The 17,865-nt window shown below is 38.0% G+C and overlaps 1 protein-coding gene across 6 annotated transcripts in view; it reads right to left on the bottom strand.

Annotated features, from left to right (window-relative positions):
- Positions 1-7,137: 7,137 nt before the first annotated feature.
- The window catches only part of cspg5a (chondroitin sulfate proteoglycan 5a), a 41,369-nt gene continuing 30,641 nt past the window's right edge, over positions 7,138-17,865 (bottom strand). For 2 of the 6 annotated variants that reach the window (XM_081389599.1, XM_081389596.1), the window contains exons 4-6: positions 15,699-15,777; positions 12,686-12,742; positions 7,138-7,868 (exon numbers count right to left, since the gene is read on the bottom strand). In XM_081389599.1, the coding sequence (XP_081245725.1) occupies positions 7,698-7,868; positions 12,686-12,742; positions 15,699-15,777 (307 nt within the window). In that variant the 3' untranslated portion in view covers positions 7,138-7,697. The remainder of the gene's footprint in view (positions 7,869-12,685; positions 12,743-15,698; positions 15,778-17,865) is intronic. The other 4 variants (XM_081389597.1, XM_081389598.1, XM_081389600.1 and 1 more) reach the window with 4 other exon arrangements.

Below are 17,865 nucleotides of genomic sequence, written 5' to 3'. Positions count from 1 at the left end.
TCTGAGCACCATTTTATTAAGCAAATATGAATGTCTGTGTGAAAGTCTCCATTTTACAGTGTTGCTCGAGCACCATGAGGATAAATAAAGCATGCTCTGGTGTGACCGGTCAGAGTCTCTGTTCAGAGGGCAAACACTGTGTGCATGTCCTGTCCTAGCGAGGTCTTGTTGTGGATGATTGCAGGCAGTGAGAGTGTGCTGACTGGACTGTAGAAGGGAGAATCACAGTCCTTCCATCTCACCCTGTGCTTCACCCTGCCATTCGCAGGCGATTTAGTCACTTTATAGAGGAACACGTCATAGTGGACTGGCTGGTTGGGCTTGGGTAAGACTTTGGCTTTTTTGGGAAGGTGAAGCTGCACGTCAATTGTCATTCGTCCCTGCAAAGAGAACACAGGCAAAGACACGTGCACAAAGCACATTTCCATTGGCACACTAAGAGAAATGTGTTAATATACTAATAAAATGTGTCCTTAGAGACATGAGCATTTTTCCTAGTGTGTAGTTTAGCTGCTGTCACATTTGGCACCAAAATAAATAAAAATATACATTGAAATTATAGATTTGTTTAAAAATTATATTATGCTTTCAGAAAATCTATCTATCTATCTATCTATCTATCTATCTATCTATCTATCTATCTATCTATCTATCTATCTATCTATCTATCTATCTATCCATCCATCCATCCATCCATCCATCCATCCATCCATCCATCCATCCATCCATCCATCCATCCATCCATCCATCCATCCATCCATCCATCCATCCATCCATCCGTCTTATTTTCATGACAAATCTCATTACTGTAATGTATTCAGTTATTACAGTTTTTCTCAGTCGCTTTGGTGCATTTCTCATAACACTATTTACATTTGCACAACAGTTAATGCAGTTCTCAAAACAATTAGTGCAAACTGCAAAACCTAGTTGATAACCTACAAAAGCGTGTCACTTGCTCAAAATGGAAAGCCCATTCCTCAAAAGCAAGTATTTATGTCAATGAAAGTGTCAGTGTCATCAAAATAAAAAGTCGTGACACCATCGTTTATGAACAAGATAGTCAAATGGCTTAGTCGTGTTTTCATTATGACAGTTTACTCTGTAAATGTTTTCCAATGATAAAAGTCAGATCTTGGTGACACTACCTGAAAATGCTCAATACAGCACTAAATACTATTTGCACAGCCATTTGAAAAGATACAGTTAAGTTAAACATTACTGTATTTATGAGGTAACTGAGTACAAGACACTGAATATGTATGTTTCACATTTTTACTGCATATGCTCTTTGCAGTTCTAATTTGTTCACAGCATTGTGCAAAAGAAAAAATACACCCTTATTTACAACAAACATAAACTCCCTTTGGGTAGAGCTGTGCACAACTGTACGCAATATTGCAGTAGGCCTATATACTGTATTGGAACTGAACATACAACATACATAGGACTGTAATCATTCATGCACATCCAGACGTTCCTCTCTGTCTGGTCACATAATTTACAGTAATCTACATCACAGCGAATATCATCTCTTGCTCAATTGCAAATTGTTCAATTTAGGAGACTTTTTCAGGATTTTTTTTTTTTAAATTACAGATTTTGACAACTAGTTCAAAATTTTTGTATGTAATGACTCAAGCAATGAAATGAGGACTATTAGTTTTATATGGAATGACTATTCAGCATTCACAAGTATAGTTAATTTTGACTGACATGACATAAGCAAATGATAATGTTATAAAACAGCAGAGAGTTGTATGAAAGCAATTGATGCATGTCCAAAAGCATTTGCAATTTGTTGGAAGGAATGAGAAACTGCTACTATGATGTGCACAAATGACTAAATGTTGTGGAGGTTGAACTAACTGTTGTGCAAATGTAAATAGTGATGTGAGAAATGCACCAAAGCGACTGAGAAAAACTGTATTATAATTACCAATATTCTCAGTGGAATGTAATGCAGTAATTTTAATGTATTATGATTTATTTATTTAACTATCAAACAAACAAACAAACACATAAATAAATTCAAGGTATAGATGCTAATCATTTCATGCATTACCTGGGAATTTAACTCTTGATATAGGTGTAATTTAATTAAAGGAACAACAATAAAAAAAGTTACATTTCACAATACATTTACAATACTGCATTACTTTCCACTGAGAATATTGGTAATAATATTAATATTAATAACTGAATTCTTTACTGAGCTTTGTCATGAAAATAACTTAGTCTTGCATTATATTATTTCGATGTTAGGGTGAAATGTGACCTAAACTAGTATCTGTGAGATTGTTCCTGCAACTGCATCTGCTACTTCAGACCTCACGTGCTGTTCAACATCAAAAGAACGTGCCAAACTCAGCAGAACAAAACACTTGGGGAAACGTGGGGTGTGGGAGCAGGGCCGTCACTAATGGGGCGAAAGGATTCTATGGGCTCCTGGTCTTATGGGGGCCCTGCGAGCGGGAGAGCCCCCCCACTCACCCCACCCCACAGCAAGAACCTGCACCGGGGCCCTGGATACCCCAGCCCTGTGGGGGAGTATTTTTTAGCTATTGAGCCATAATCTATCATCCCTATTTCCATTATAAAGGCTTCTCAGCCCACATTCCAAAGGCCTCATTAATAATCTTAAGCATTCCTTATTAGTTCAGCATGTTCTGATGAACCCACACAATCTAAATCTCCTAAACCAATGCTCTGAACGTGTGTGTGCGCGCATGTGTCCTCGTATTTCAAACGGCCAATGGCTGAACTCTGTCTGAGATCTGCATGTCATCGTTCCACTGTATCTGTAGCCAATGGGGAAGCAGGGATTCTGCATGAATGTGCCCATGTTTGTGTAGGCGGATGTCGCCACACCTCAGTATGAAATGTTCTCTGTCATACAGCATTTGACTGCAGAGGGTAAAACAGATTCATTTAAAATGGACACACTGAGTTAATTATGCGCCAGCTGGAAAACTGCTTTCCTTCACATTTAGGTGAAGCTTTCTGGGTGTAAAGAGGAAATGAGAATTGAAAGGAAATTTTAGAACAATAGCATATGATGGTAGTGCACCTCTTATTCTTTACAGTACACCCTATTTCCAGTTTAGTGGCCCCAAAAGAATTTTTAGACTTTCTGTATAGATCTTACTTTATAGAAATGCCATTACATTACATATATGATATCAAACCACATGGCATCCGCAAACAAATGATATCCGATCTAACTTCACTCTTCTTGACCATTTGTGCAATATTTTTTAAACGAAGGTCATTTTAAGTGGACGTATGAAGTCAGTTACTACAGTTGTATGTAGGCTACTTGTATGTAAATGAGGGTAACTGTAGAATCTCCTTTGTATTTTGCAGTATGCCGTTCCACTTGAGTGACCAGTATCAGAATGTGTTTCAACGACTACACCCCCAGAATTGCATTTGCATGAAGATCAACACGGCGGAAAAAGGAAGGGGAGGGAAGGAAAGCAGTGAAAAATGAGAGCGAGGAGAAAGAAAGAATGCTAGAGAGAGCGGTGGCGAGATTGAGTTGGTTTTGGTTCAACATCAACTTGAAAGCAGCCCTTGGGGACATTAACACTGTGTCCTTTTTCACTGTGTCTGAGATTGAGGGACACCTCAGGGCACTGATGATTTTTATTTTTAGTGTGTGTCTCACACGATGTGAACACTCCCTTGTTTTTGATACTTGTGTATATGCTGTTGTCATGGCAGCAGGCAGGAATTAGATTAGGAAAAAGGCCGTAATAAGTGGAGCTGCCACAGACTCAGATTTGGCCAAAAACTAAGCAAAGTGCTCTTAAGCTGAGCTCTGAACATTCTGAACTTCACAGACAATATAACCAGACTCATGTGAGTATGTGGGTCTATATGTTCCCGGATCTGATTTCATAGACATCTGTGGTGCATTGAAAAGGTACTTGTGTCTCTCTGTGTATATGAGAGGATGAAGTGGTCCCTATTATTCATTATAATGCAGATTCACACAAAGACTCCAAGCAGAGGCCCTTGAGGTAGCCTACTGAAAACACAGATAAAATATATATATATAAATCATTAATATTCTTTAATATTAAATATAAAAAACTATAAAGACGAAGGTATATAAAAAAAATCTATGAATATTATTTAATATTAAATATTATATACAAAATTGACAAAATTGCCTCAGCTGTGCGTCTGCTTCCTATTTGCTGCATTGAACTTGTTCTCTATTAGTGTGGCTAAGGGAAGGAGTCTTTGCTCTAGGGCCGAAACAAACCTCCTCGTCAAAAACTCATAAGAGAAAACCACAATAAAGAACCTGTGATTCATTTAACAGAGAAAGGAATCTTGGAGTGTCAGTTTGACAACCGACTACAGAGAGATTCTTATGAGGGATAATATTCAATGTATATTCAGTGTAACTCAGTGGTGTAAAGCATTTAAAACAATGAAATTAGTTACTGTACTTAAGTATATTTTTGAGTATCAAAGATATTAGCAACTTTTACTCTCTACTTTTTTTCTACTCTCAACATTTTTGGATAAGTATGTACTCTTTATTCTAATAAATTTGTGATGATGAGTCATGCAATTATGCTTACATTTTGCATGGTACCTAACTTTTCTGCAGCAGTTTATTTCTGCTACAAAAGAAGTGATATCACCATCCCTCAAGGCATTGAGTGTACTATATCTTGTGTGTTTTTGACCTTACTCACCCAAACTTGTAAATAAGGCTATACTTTACATGAATGTGAGTGCTTTAGCAGGTAGTTGCTGAATCGCAGGTGTTTCATTTATGAGATGTGGACATGACTGCAACCGGTGATGAGGCCGAAACCAGCATGTCAGCTTTAACTATTTAATTATTATTATTTAATTATTAATTATTTATTTATCCATTACGTAAAAGAGAAGGATATTGTTTTACTAATGTCCTTTTTGAGTTTAACTTAGACTTGAGTGTCTGTAGACGTTTAAGAGGCTGTCGTGTACACCTTAATTTATTGCAATTTTGAGGTGTTCAGTTTTTGGATTTTTGGAAATAAATGGTATTGCTCTCCTCACAAATCCACTGTTTCACTTTTTCACTGGCATGTCTCTTAGGTGTTAAGGACTAGTGCATCTTTGAGTCTATATACACTCACCTAAAGGATTATTAGGAACACCTGTTCAATTTCTCATTAATGCAATTATCTAATCAACCAATCACATGGCAGTTGCTTCAATGCATTTAGGGGTGTGGTCCTGGTCAAGACAATCTCCTGAACTCCAAACTGAATGTCAGAATGGGAAAGAAAGGTGATTTAAGCAATTTTGAGCGTGGCATGGTTGTTGGTGCCAGACGGGCCGGTCTGAGTATTTCACAATCTGCTCAGTTACTGGGATTTTCACGCACAACCATTTCTAGGGTTTACAAAGAATGGTGTGAAAAGGGAAAACATCCAGTATGCGGCAGTCCTGTGGGCGAAAATGCCTTGTTGATGCTAGAGGTCAGAGGAGAATGGGCCGACTGATTCAAGCTGATAGAAGAGCAACTTTGACTGAAATAACCACTCGTTACAACCAAGGTATGCAGCAAAGCATTTGTGAAGCCACAACACGCACAACCTTGAGGCGAATGGGCTACAACAGCAGAGGACCCCACCGGGTACCACTCATCTCCACTACAAATAGGAAAAAGAGGCTACAATTTGCACAAGCTCACCAAAATTGGACAGTTGAAGACTGGAAAAATGTTGCCTGGTCTGATGAGTCTCGATTTCTGTTGAGACATTCAGATGATAGAGTCAGAATTTGGCGTAAACAGAATGAGAACATGGATCCATCATGCCTTGTTACCACTGTGCAGGCTGGTGGTGGTGGTGTAATGGTGTGGAGGATGTTTTCTGGGCACACTTTAGGCCCCTTAGTGCCAATTGGGCATCGTTTAAATGCCACGGCCTACCTGAGCATTGTTTCTGACCATGTCCATCCCTTTATGACCACCATGTACCCATCCTCTGATGGCTACTTCCAGCAGGATAATGCACCATGTCACAAAGCTCGAATCATTTCAAATTGGTTTCTTGAACATGACAATGAGTTCACTGTACTAAAATGGCCCCCACAGTCACCAGATCTCAACCCAATAGAGCATCTTTGGGATGTGGTGGAACGGGAGCTTCGTGCCCTGGATGTGCATCCCACAAATCTCCATCAACTGCAAGATGCTATCCTATCAATATGGGCCAACATTTCCAAAGAATGATTTCAGCACCTTGTTGAATCAATGCCACATAGAATTAAGGCAGTTCTGAAGGCGAAAGGGGGTCAAACACAGTATTAGTATGGTGTTCCTAATAATCCTTTAGGTGAGTGTACATTCAGTATGAGTAAAATACCTAAGTACTGTCAAATCTAAGACTTTTACTCAAGTCGTATTGGAGCTGGTGACTTTCAACTTGTAATGCCATTTTTGCTGTAAGATACCTGTACTTTTACTTAAGTATGTTTTTTTTTAGGTACTCTTTACACATCTGGTGTAACTACAGATCAGGCCCATTCATCATAACAGCCAATTTTTCCAAACCTCAGGTTTTGACTGTTTTAAATCAAGGGTCTTCAACAGGGGTCCGAACTCTATTTCTAAAACTAATTCTTGTGAGAAAAAAATTATATATATATATATATATATATATATATATATATATATATAATATACAAATTTATATTAACTTTATATTTATATAAAGTTAATATAATATATTTTATATTATATTTATACTTTATATTATATTTATATTAACTTAACTTTATATTAAGCAAAGGTAAAGCTAAAACTTTTGAGTGTATACCAAAAGAGATATGATTTGTCTAATATGGTTCAGATTACGATGATCCCTAACACCTTTTAAATTCATATTTGTCAGTGAAATAGCAGAAATATGTGTATGATTTTGGGTCACCCACCTTATGATTGGCTTAGCGGCTTCTGCACAACATTGTCAGTGTGAAGGTCTAAACTGATGCAGACTTCAGGGCATTGAGGTAATAAAAAGCCATGCGCAATATCAAGCAAAGCAAGAGATAATGAGTGCAAGACAGCATCTGGCTGGGGAAGAACACAGGCTAGGACCACACAGGGACAAGGACTTTAGTGTTAAAAAGGTTTATTTCAACAACTGTCAGATTTTTTTATCTTCGTAGTTTATATTCCCAAAAAAGTACAAAATAAAACAAGTACATCAAAGGATTAGAAATCACATCAAAACAAAGACACATTGTGTTTTTTTCTTTATATCAATCCAAGCATTTTTTCCATATATTTATACATACTCACTGAATTAGTCAGACAAACATCAAAACCTCTCAGTAGCGTTTTCTTTTATGACAACGTTTTATATTTTAAACCCCAAATATGTTTTACTTTTTTCTTCTTTTTTACAATATACACCAACGCATGCCGTAATTCAGTTAGGCAGGGGTAGGTGAGTGTATATATAAGGGCTGAGTCAGGGGCGGGTCGACTACAGGGGCAAAAAGACTGCAACAAGGGGCGGGGCAGGAGGCGGAGACTGAGTGGGTTCGAGGGGCGGGTTTTTTAAAGTGTTCTGTCATGTGGTGATGGTGTGGTGGGTGTGGCTGCTCGTACCATCTGCTGTTCAATGCTATGAGTGATCGTGGACGTGGTTGCGTGGAGGTTTTTTTTTTTTTCTGTTCTACATCATGTTGTTCTGCAGCGAGTTTACCTCCGAAGAGTTCTCCTCGCCCAGCACTTTATTGTTCTCGTGCTTAGGGGTGAGCGAGTTCTGGATGTTCAGCGACTCGTCCTCTTTGGGTGGGGGGGCCTTCACGGGGTCCTCCAGCTTGTTCTGGGCATTAGGATCATCCTGAGAAAGATAGTCCCATGTTAATAGAATTAGTGAATAATGTGCAATTGTAATCTTTTAAATGATTAAAATAAATAAATGATTAAATAAATAAATAAATAAATAAATAATCATAAAAAAACATAATCGTTCATAACATTATGCTACTTTAATAAAACTTTTTTTATTGGATAATGTGCAACTACTTTAGTCTCCAACTAATTTAATAAAATTGTTTTAAATTGAATAATGTGCAATTATATAAGTGTTAAGTTAATAAATTATTAAAATAAATAAATAAATAAATCCTACTGCTCATTACATCTACAACTACTTTAATAAAATTGTTTTAAATTTAATAATGTGCAATTGTAAAGTCATTAAATTATTCATTATTATAAGTAAACAAATGGACTAATAAATAAATAAATAAATAATGCTCATTAACTCTCCTTCTACTTAAATAAATGTGTTGTTTTTTATCGAATAATGTGCGTTTAAAGTTAATAAATGATTTAAATAAATAAATAAATAAATCCTATTGCTTATTACATCACCAACTACTTTAATAAAATAATGTTTAAAATATAATAATAAAGTCATTATATTATTTAAGTAAACAAATAGACAAAAAAGTCTCCTACTATTTTAATAAAATTGTTGTTGTTTTTAATCGAATAATGTGCAGGTGTATAAATAAATAAATAGATACTGTATCCTCCCGTCCTTTATTAGTATACTTTATAAAGAAATCATTTCTAGTAGGCTAAACCAGAAACAAAATGCATATAATACTTTCCATTCAGATCTGGAAGAGTGAATAAATTTAGTTGTGTAAATACACAAACAAAAGAAATATAAATTCAAATAGTAATGTAAGTTAGTAGATAATTTATCCACAACACTTATTTTTAAGTGTTATCCACAACACTTATAATTTATCCACAATTTATCCGCATCACATTCAAATAGTTGGAGTGTGATGGCACTGCAGGAACAGATCTTGTAGCAAATAAATCCATTGATTGCAGTCGATCAATGGCTGAGGTTGTTTTCTCCTCTGGGCAGAGCAGAGGCTGTATGATCCACCCGTCCTGACACACATGCATACATGCAAACCCATCAAAGCTCATACAGCCCCATCCCACACTCCTGTCCCGCCAGTGAACAGGAAAAGCCTTGAACTGAAACAAGAGCTCTGGCAAGAGGAGCTCACCTGCCAAAGCAATAAAGCAAAGCTCTCTCTCTCTCTTTCTCTCTCTCTCTCTCTCTCTCTCTCTCTCTGTGGAATAACCATTTAGTGGCCTTTAATTAGCGCAGTATTGAAACTAATGAATGAGAGAAGACTTGCACGTCCTTTGATCATTGAAAATGATCCTCAAAGTAAATGGCATCATCTTAAATATGAAAACTGTTTTAGTGACAACTGACACCCTCAATCCAGTGTAGCTGGTGAAGCTACAGCAGACCTGGCATGTTTTTTCAAGGGAAACTGGTTGAGCTGAGATAGTTTGAAGCTAATGCAGCATCCTGGTCCTTTGGTGTCGCTGGACTAAGGCACGGGTGTGTCACGTTTTCAACTCGGTAGAGACAACTAATGAAGATTTACCCTTTCAGTGATGACTTAGATTGTAACTTCGGGCAGGACGTGGGGATACGCCACCTCCATGGTTACCGGATAGGCGGCATCCTTTCTTCCGTCGGCATGAAACTAGAAAATGTGTTTTTTAATTGTGGTTGGATGGGGTGGGGGATTACATTCCTCTTGAGACTTTTAAGGGAACTGCTTTGGATGTGCCATGATGGAGATGACTGATGAATACTTGCTGTCAACATTAGCTATTGTATTGATGAGAACTGGTGGCTTCCATGTTGTTCTTAAATTGTACTGCTACTCTGAATGAAGTATTTTCAATGCTATTTCATCTTAAGATTAATTGGAGAATCTTACCTAGACTCTACCTTAATTTGTATAATGTGTATAATATCTAAAATTCTGTATTTTATACATCCATTTTACAGTATTTTAAATGATATACACATTATAGTTCTGTTCCAAAACCTAGTGAGCTGCTTCATTGCATATACTATCTTCACTAAAATGCAACCTCATAATTGAGTAATCAGAATTTCTCGGGAGAATGCGAAGGGTTTGCGAGCGAACGCAGTTTCTAGGGGGAATGCAAAGCTTTTGCGAGACAACGAAATTGAAATATTGAAAAAAAAAAATTTCCTCCCATCTCATATTTTTTCCATCACCATGTCCCTTTAAAGACTCCGGAGAAAACATAAGATGGGGGGAAAAGAATGGTTATAGTTAACTAAAACGAATGAGATCATACAAATTCATACTATTTAGCCACAAACTGCCATGCGATTGTGTTGGAAAATGCCAATTAAAAACAAAAAGAACACTGGGTGCAAATGGGCGTCCATGATTCTTTTTCTCATGGTAATGCAACTGAACAGTTTGGTCTTGAACGGGACACTTCCAAAAAGATCGAGAACCCCTGCTCTAATAAGCACGAATAACAGCACACACAAAGCAGCTTGTTATAGGTTTTGGAACAGAGCTGTTGAGAACATTTCTAATGAAAAAAAACCTGGTAAATAAGCATTCACATTCAATTGTGGATTCTCTGAATGAGGGTCAGTTGAGGTAAAAGGCGAAACGTTGAGGAGGGACACTAAGATGACGAGCCGGGAGCAAGGAAGGGACACTGTAGTTGTGGCTTCACTATAGCACAAAACTGAGTGGACAGAGGGTCAGAGGACACATGGGAATAGAGCAGTGGGTCCACACACTCATATTCTATAAATTAAGTAAAATATTTCACTGTATACATTTTGATCTGGAAAATGCTGAGGATAGAGGTCAAAACTGCATTGATTGGTTGAACAGATCCAGCTTCATAGGTGCACTAGCATGGTCCATGTGTAGTCTTAAAGGGACAATCCCCCTCAAAATGAAAATTCTACATGTCTTTATGACAAGACTTGAAATTCTGCCATCAACCCATTATAAAGCATCACAATTGTGAGCTATATTCCACAATTGTGAGCTATATAAGTCTTTTGAAGTCATTTGCATCAGTTTTTGTGTAAAAACAGACTGAAATGTAAAATATCATATTATGCTGTATAGCTCTAGAGTTTCATTTGATTGATTTAAATATGTGCATATTCAAATTTGGCACATTACAACTGGTTATAAGACACATTAGAACCAATACCATTTAATGTAATTTACATTAAACCTGGTGTGACGTTTTGCTGAGCCTTATTTGGAATGAGATTTGAGCAGAAGAGAGATTACAAGCGCATAAAAAAATAAAGGGATAATCCAACCAAAAATTAAAATTTCGTCGTAATTTACTACTGTCATTCCAAACCTCTATGACTTTCTTTCTTCTGTGGAACACTAAAGAATGTATTGTGGAGATTGTCGGCTCCCATTGACTTCCATTGTATGGTCAAAAAACATAATGGAAGTCAGTGGGAAACAAAACTGTTTGTCTACCAACATTCTTCCAAATATCGTCTTTTGTGTTCCACAGAAGAAAGAAAGTCATATGGGTTTGGAACGACATGAGGGTGAGTAAATGATGGCAGAACTATCCCTTTAAATTTCGCTCTGTTACTTACACAGCGCCTTCAGATGATGTGAATTAAAGATTTGTATGGATCTCCTTTTGTGTTACCCAGAGGAAACAAAATGTTTGGAACAACACAATAAATAAAATGTTTGGGTGAACTGTTCCTTTAAGTCAAGTCAAAATCTCAGCTTCAAATATTTAGCTACAACTTCACTTATCTGACCTTTCCGCTCTAGTTTATATATGGTCTATTAAATGCCAAAACATCTGTCAAGTCACAGACCCTCCCAGAGGCTTTAGGTCTGTGTGCATGTGTGGAGAGAGATGGAGAGAGAGAAATACAGGCTGGTTTGGCTGCTAGCTAGAGCCGGGCTACTTTACTCAAGCGGATATCGATCTGCGGAGCAGAAGCTCTGAGCTGATGGTAATAAAGAAGCCTGACTGTTTTGGCCCCCCTCCTTCCCTCCTTGTCTTGAGAGATTCCTCGTTTCATGGCATGCATTTCATTTACAGGAGTTTTTCTCTCTCCGGTGATGAGCTCCAAGCCTCCATGTGGGCGGAAGAGACAATCAATTTCAGTGTCCTATATTGTCTGAAGGTCACAGAGTGTTTGAAAGGATTTTGAGAATTTATCTCGTTCTCGATCTGATACTGGCATATTATATTTCTGCAGACGACTCTAGCTGAAACACTATATACACCCACAGATGTGATTTCCACTAATGGACTATTATTTTTAATAGTTGAAAGTGTAAATTGTGACCGTCTATTTCTATAGTGAACATACTATTGTGTTCTTTAAAGGGACAGTTCACTCAAAAAATATTTTACTCACCCCCATGTTGTTCCAAACCTTTGTTTCTTCCATGGTTGTTCTCTAAAAATCTTTCACTTAACCTTTGCTGTCAAAATGAATAAAATATGAAACTTTTGAAAACTTATGAAACTCAAATATGCAACACAACATGGACAACTTTTATGGAACTGTCATTTTTGAAGCCCAACAGCACATTTGGAATGACATCAGGGTGAGAAAATGATGATAAAACTTTCATTTTTGGTTGAACTATCTCTTTAAGACTTTAAATGGACCATACTGTAGCAAAATGGGTTTGGGGTCCCGATGATGACGAAGGTAGGGATGGCCAGCATTGGTCACTACAGTTTAATTGACAGGATAATAGCACAATGAAGGGACAGCTGCTGTGACTTTGGACAGGGCCTTTGGGTTGTAAGTCTTACCTCACAGCCGGGCTCCTCTTTGGTCTTACACTCCCAGGTGTATCTGCTCATGGTTTTCTAAGGGGTGGGGGCATGGAGAGGATTATATACCTCATACATATCATTTCCATTTAGAAAGAGAGAAAGAGAGAGATAGAGACTAAGGAAGAAAGAGACAGGGACAGACAGACAGAGGGGCAGGGAAAGGGCCCTTTGCATAAGACCCTTCAGTTGTGAGAAGTGCTCACTTTTTTTGCTTTATTCAAGCATAAACATTGTAGGTGTATATCTACAGCCCTTTAAAGACTTTAGGTTTTTATGTCTAAAGCAAAAAATATACATACTTTCACTGTGTACTACACTTAAAGGGAGATAAATAAATTCTGTCATTATTTACTCAAACTTATGGTGTTTCAAACTTGTATGCTGTTTTATCTGTTCAAATTTATTTCATGTAACATTCATCTGTTCATTACAAAGTCATCAATCATATGGCTTTAAAAGACATGGAATATAGCATATAAGACATGTGCATGATTTTTTATTACAAGATTTTTTGAAGAGTAAACTTTGTTTTTAAATAATTATTTCTGTTCTTTTTCGGCAAAAACTCCTGAGCTCATGTCCTAAAAACACTTTTGTTTAACACCTCCAACGTGTTAAAAAAGGAGTATGAAACCATGAATAAACAGTAGAGCTTTGATTTGCTTTTACTTTGATCTAATTGATGCATACAAGCTGGAATTGAAGGCAACACAAATTTTATGTAGATGTTATGCTTATTGAGAGTTTTTGAGACTGAACAATTAAATGTAGAGAACATAATATGAGCGAAGAGCTCAGATATACTTGTTATGAGAGAAATAGCTATTCTTTTCTAAAAAAAATTTTTTTTTCATTGTTTAAGACACATTAGGATAATTGAAACGAGAGGAGAGATGTGTTATGGTTATCCCACAGAAGAGAACGACGTCCGTGTTAGATCTACATCTACCCATGCCGCAGACATGTTAGCCAAGTGTTACGCCACCTACAGGCAGCAGTGAGACGTTGCATCTCAGATGTTTATCCTGTGTTTTACGGTCAACCCTTCATTGGTTGGTGAGATCTGGCACAAGGAGCTCACCCACTCACCCTCTCATCTTTCTGAACCAGGATAAACGAGTGAAACGACAGACATGTATATTAATGCGATGCAGTGGACAAGCAGCAGCAGGTCACAGGACCACTAGGAGGTCCATGTGAAGAGTCAGACATGCAGCGATGCAGAGGAAGAGAGAAGGGGAGCAGGGTGATAGGGGGAGGAGGGTGGGCATGGGTGGGTGGGCTCTCTCAGCGGAGTCCAAGGTCTGCAATCAGGGCATAATGCCGGAACCAGGGATGTTGCCATTACCTCACCCTTAAAAATCTGAAATCGTGGGATCTTCTCATCATGTTTGCTGAAAAAATTATATCTGAGGGCATTTCCTTTCCAGACCTTAAAAAGTATTATCTTCCCTACAAGCCAGACAACATCTCCTCATCATTCCATCATTCCAGTGAAACAGAAAATACAATGCAACCAAATACGCCACTATTATTAAAACACCTACTGACAAACTGATGAAATTCTAATCTACTTTAAAGAAAAAATTAATGAAAAAAAAAATTTAACTTAAAAAAAAAATTTGAAACTTTTTTTAAATAAAAAAATAAAAATGTATGAAAATAAAATGAATAATAAATTAATAAATTTATTTAAAAATGTATGCAAATTATTCAATCAATTTCGAAACGCAAACTTATAATCATTCACACTTAAAGTTAGAAATATTCCTCAGAATTGTACAATATAAAAAATAAAAAAAAATCAACCACATATGCCACTATTATAGTTCTTTGCAATTCTTTTTTTAAACAAAGAATAACATTTATTAAAAATTAAATAAAAAATTTATAATTAAATAAAAAATTTATACATATCTTTAATCCATTCATAGACTCAAACTCGCAACCTCTCGCACATAAAGCAAGAAATATTCCTCTGATCCGTAAAATATCAAGTTAAACGGATAGTTAACCCAAAAATGAAAATTCGGACATCATTTAGGCTACTCACTCTCATGTTGTTCCAAACCAGTATGAATTCTGAACACAAAAGAAGATATTTTGAAGAATGTCGGTAATCGAACAGTTGACGGCACCCATTGACTTCCATAGTATTTTTTTGTTCCCTACTATGGAAGTCAAAGGCTATGATTACCGACATTCTTCAAAATATCTTCTTTTGTGTTCAACAGAAGAAAAAAATCCATACAGGTTTGGAACAACATGAGGGTGAGTAAATGATGACAGAATATTCAATATTGGGTGAACTATCCCTTTAGGACCTCGACACCTATAATATCACCTCAAGCCAGATTACAAGGTGCAAATTACACAAAGTGCTTAATACCTTGTTTTATGTTTAAACGAATAGCCTGCATGTTTATGCATATGAACGTTCCAGGGTATAATGTGTCTTCCAGGTCTGCCTCTGTATTGATTCTTGTGCGGGATCAATAGAGTCGCTTTCCCATGAGTCTCTCAAACCGCTGTTAAAGAGAGTGTCTACAGGCTAGACTATCTGTTCAGAGACACAGTGGGGCAGATGGATGGGGCTGACAGACAGTGACAGACTAAGGTCATCCACATCACCAAGCCCGACTATTAACGGAGCATCAAAAAGCGGCGCTCGTGAAAAAAAAAAAAAGAAGACCAGCTTTTTTCCCTGCTTCCCGGTTACCCTGTTGCTATGGTAACAACTGTTGCCTCAGTAACCACACTCCTATCTGAGAGCAGACCTTTTCAGCGGAGAAAACGCTCCCATCTCTCTGTGCGCTGTGCACCCCCTCCCTTACCAAAAAGGTTACGCTCGGGGTCCATGCAGAGAGGGGAAGGAGGGGGAGAGGAAAGAGAAAGACGAGAAACACGTTACCTGACAGATAATGTTATCATAGTAAGCCAAAGCACGGGCATGAGGGAGGTTAGGAGGGGTGTCGCAAAGTTTCCTTACATTTGGATGGGAGCCCTCAGCGATGGTGGACAACGAGAAATTATCATTGTGGTGCTCCGAGGAGGGACGGTACTTACTGCTGCGAGGTGGCCGGGGGGCGAAAGGGAGAAAAAGAAGGAGAGTGATGGAATGGAGGGAGCATTGTGGGAAAATGGGAGGTATAGAGACAAGGACACAATGGAAAATACAGGGGGAGAATATTAGAATGAAGAGATTATGAGGGACAGAGGAGAGAGAGAAAGAGAAAAGAGCATTAGTGCAATTCTAGGACTGCGTTGGAGACACACATTCAGTTTACAACCTGTGATGCAACATACCAGATGACAAAATGACGTCACTTTTTTTGTTCTCAAAATCAACAAATATTCCACCCATTTCAAAACATGAGAAGTTTTAAACACATTTCATCACCATAAAATGACCTCAAATGAATAAACAAATTAAGCTTCTTGGGCTCATGTGTAAATCGCAATTTCTTCCCATTTTTTCTTCCCTTATCCTTCATTTCCCACCTCCTACTCAAACATTCCATTACTCTTCCTGTTCTCAAACATACAAAAATGTAGATAATAATAATATATACGATTTAAAGACCTGCATCATTGGCTAATGAAAGAGGCTGGAAAAGGAAGAGAGAGGGAGTTGGCATTCACCAACGGCAACACTTCTATTTTAAAGGCCAATATAGACATTTTGGACAATATAGGTAGTTTTAAAAGGGCTATATGTAAGAATTTAAGTATTAATCACATTTGTATTGCCAATACGTGAACAGCTTGTAATGAAACTTAAAAAACGAGACCTTCCCCGACTTCCTAGGTTTTCTATGAAAGCATTAAAAAAAAAAATCGAGAGCCTCTATCTGTAATACTTTTTAACCAAACTATCATAATTTGAATGACCTAATCTGTCCACATGATGACTGAATTGCAGAGCTAGTGGAATCATATCCACACAGCTACGATCAGATGCTTTCTTAACTGCTGCTTTCTCAATGTTGTCATTTTTGTTATTGAGAGGAAAGTGTGCACCACATATTTACATATTCATCTAACTGTAGCTCTCAGCAGCGTGGACAGCATCAGGATGTTCGTTAAAAGTACATCGATGCAAAGATATCGCTTTTCATTGAATCATGTGCACAAGTGCAAGCACTGCTTGCAGGCTGCAGTTCACTTAATGGCCACCAGTATCGCTAAAAACAAGGTTTTCTGAATATATACTGTATGTATTTTTTTTTGGGGGGGGGGGGGGGGGGCTATCCAGATGATCGGGCAGTCATGGCCTAATGGTTACAGAGTTGGACTGGTGACCCAAAGGTTGCTGGTTCAATTCCAGTACCGGCAGGAAATGACTGAGAATGGCATCTAACCCCCAATCGCTTCCTGGACACCACGCAGGCAGCCCGCTGCTCCGGGTGTGTGTATCCACGTTTGCAGTGTGTGTGTTCACTGCTCACTACTCTGTTACTAATGTGTGTGCACTAACTTGGATGGGTTAAATGCAGAGGTCAAGTATGGGTTACCAAACTTGGTCATTTTCACTTTAATAGTATTATTAATAAAATTTCAATGTTTGATTTCAAGGACATTTTTGCTTACTTTTGGGGTGATATACAATTTTGACAATGTGTTGGGTCGCCACATGATCTGGGCTCTGAAGTAAAACCGCTTGAGAATTTATAGGATCAATGCCTTCTCTATTTTGCTGTAATATGCCGAAGCTTTTCTGCTACAATCTGTAGATTAGATCTCACAGAGCAGAAAGAACTCAAGCACATTTACTTGCAGCAGATGTTGAGGTGGGTGTCTGATGTATTCACGAGTCTCATCTGTAGCACTGCTGCCCGTTTCTCCCCTCCATCCTTCTCACCTCCAAACATGGCCGCCCCTCCTCTGCAGCCTGTTATAAAACTCTCTGTTTCTCCACTGCCACTTGCTTTCCTCTTCTGCTCTCCTCTTTTTCCTCATCATTTTCCTTCTCTTCTTTGAGGAGGGTGTGCGTTGTTTAATTCCACCCCCACACCCCCCCCCCGGGTCTCACAGCTGTATGTAGGTCAGCCGGCCCCTCCTCCCCCTCTGCCCTACTTTCAGCTGGAGCTTTAGTGACATCATGCATTCTGCCCGGTGCTAGCGCAGTACGCTAAGCATTAGCATGACATCCACTC

The sequence above is a fragment of the Scardinius erythrophthalmus genome (genome assembly GCF_964197995.2).
Source record: "Scardinius erythrophthalmus genome assembly, chromosome: 16".
NCBI lineage: Eukaryota > Metazoa > Chordata > Actinopteri > Cypriniformes > Leuciscidae > Scardinius > Scardinius erythrophthalmus.
Note: the sequence above shows the minus strand (reverse complement) of the source record. Positions and strands in the feature narration are given on the sequence as shown.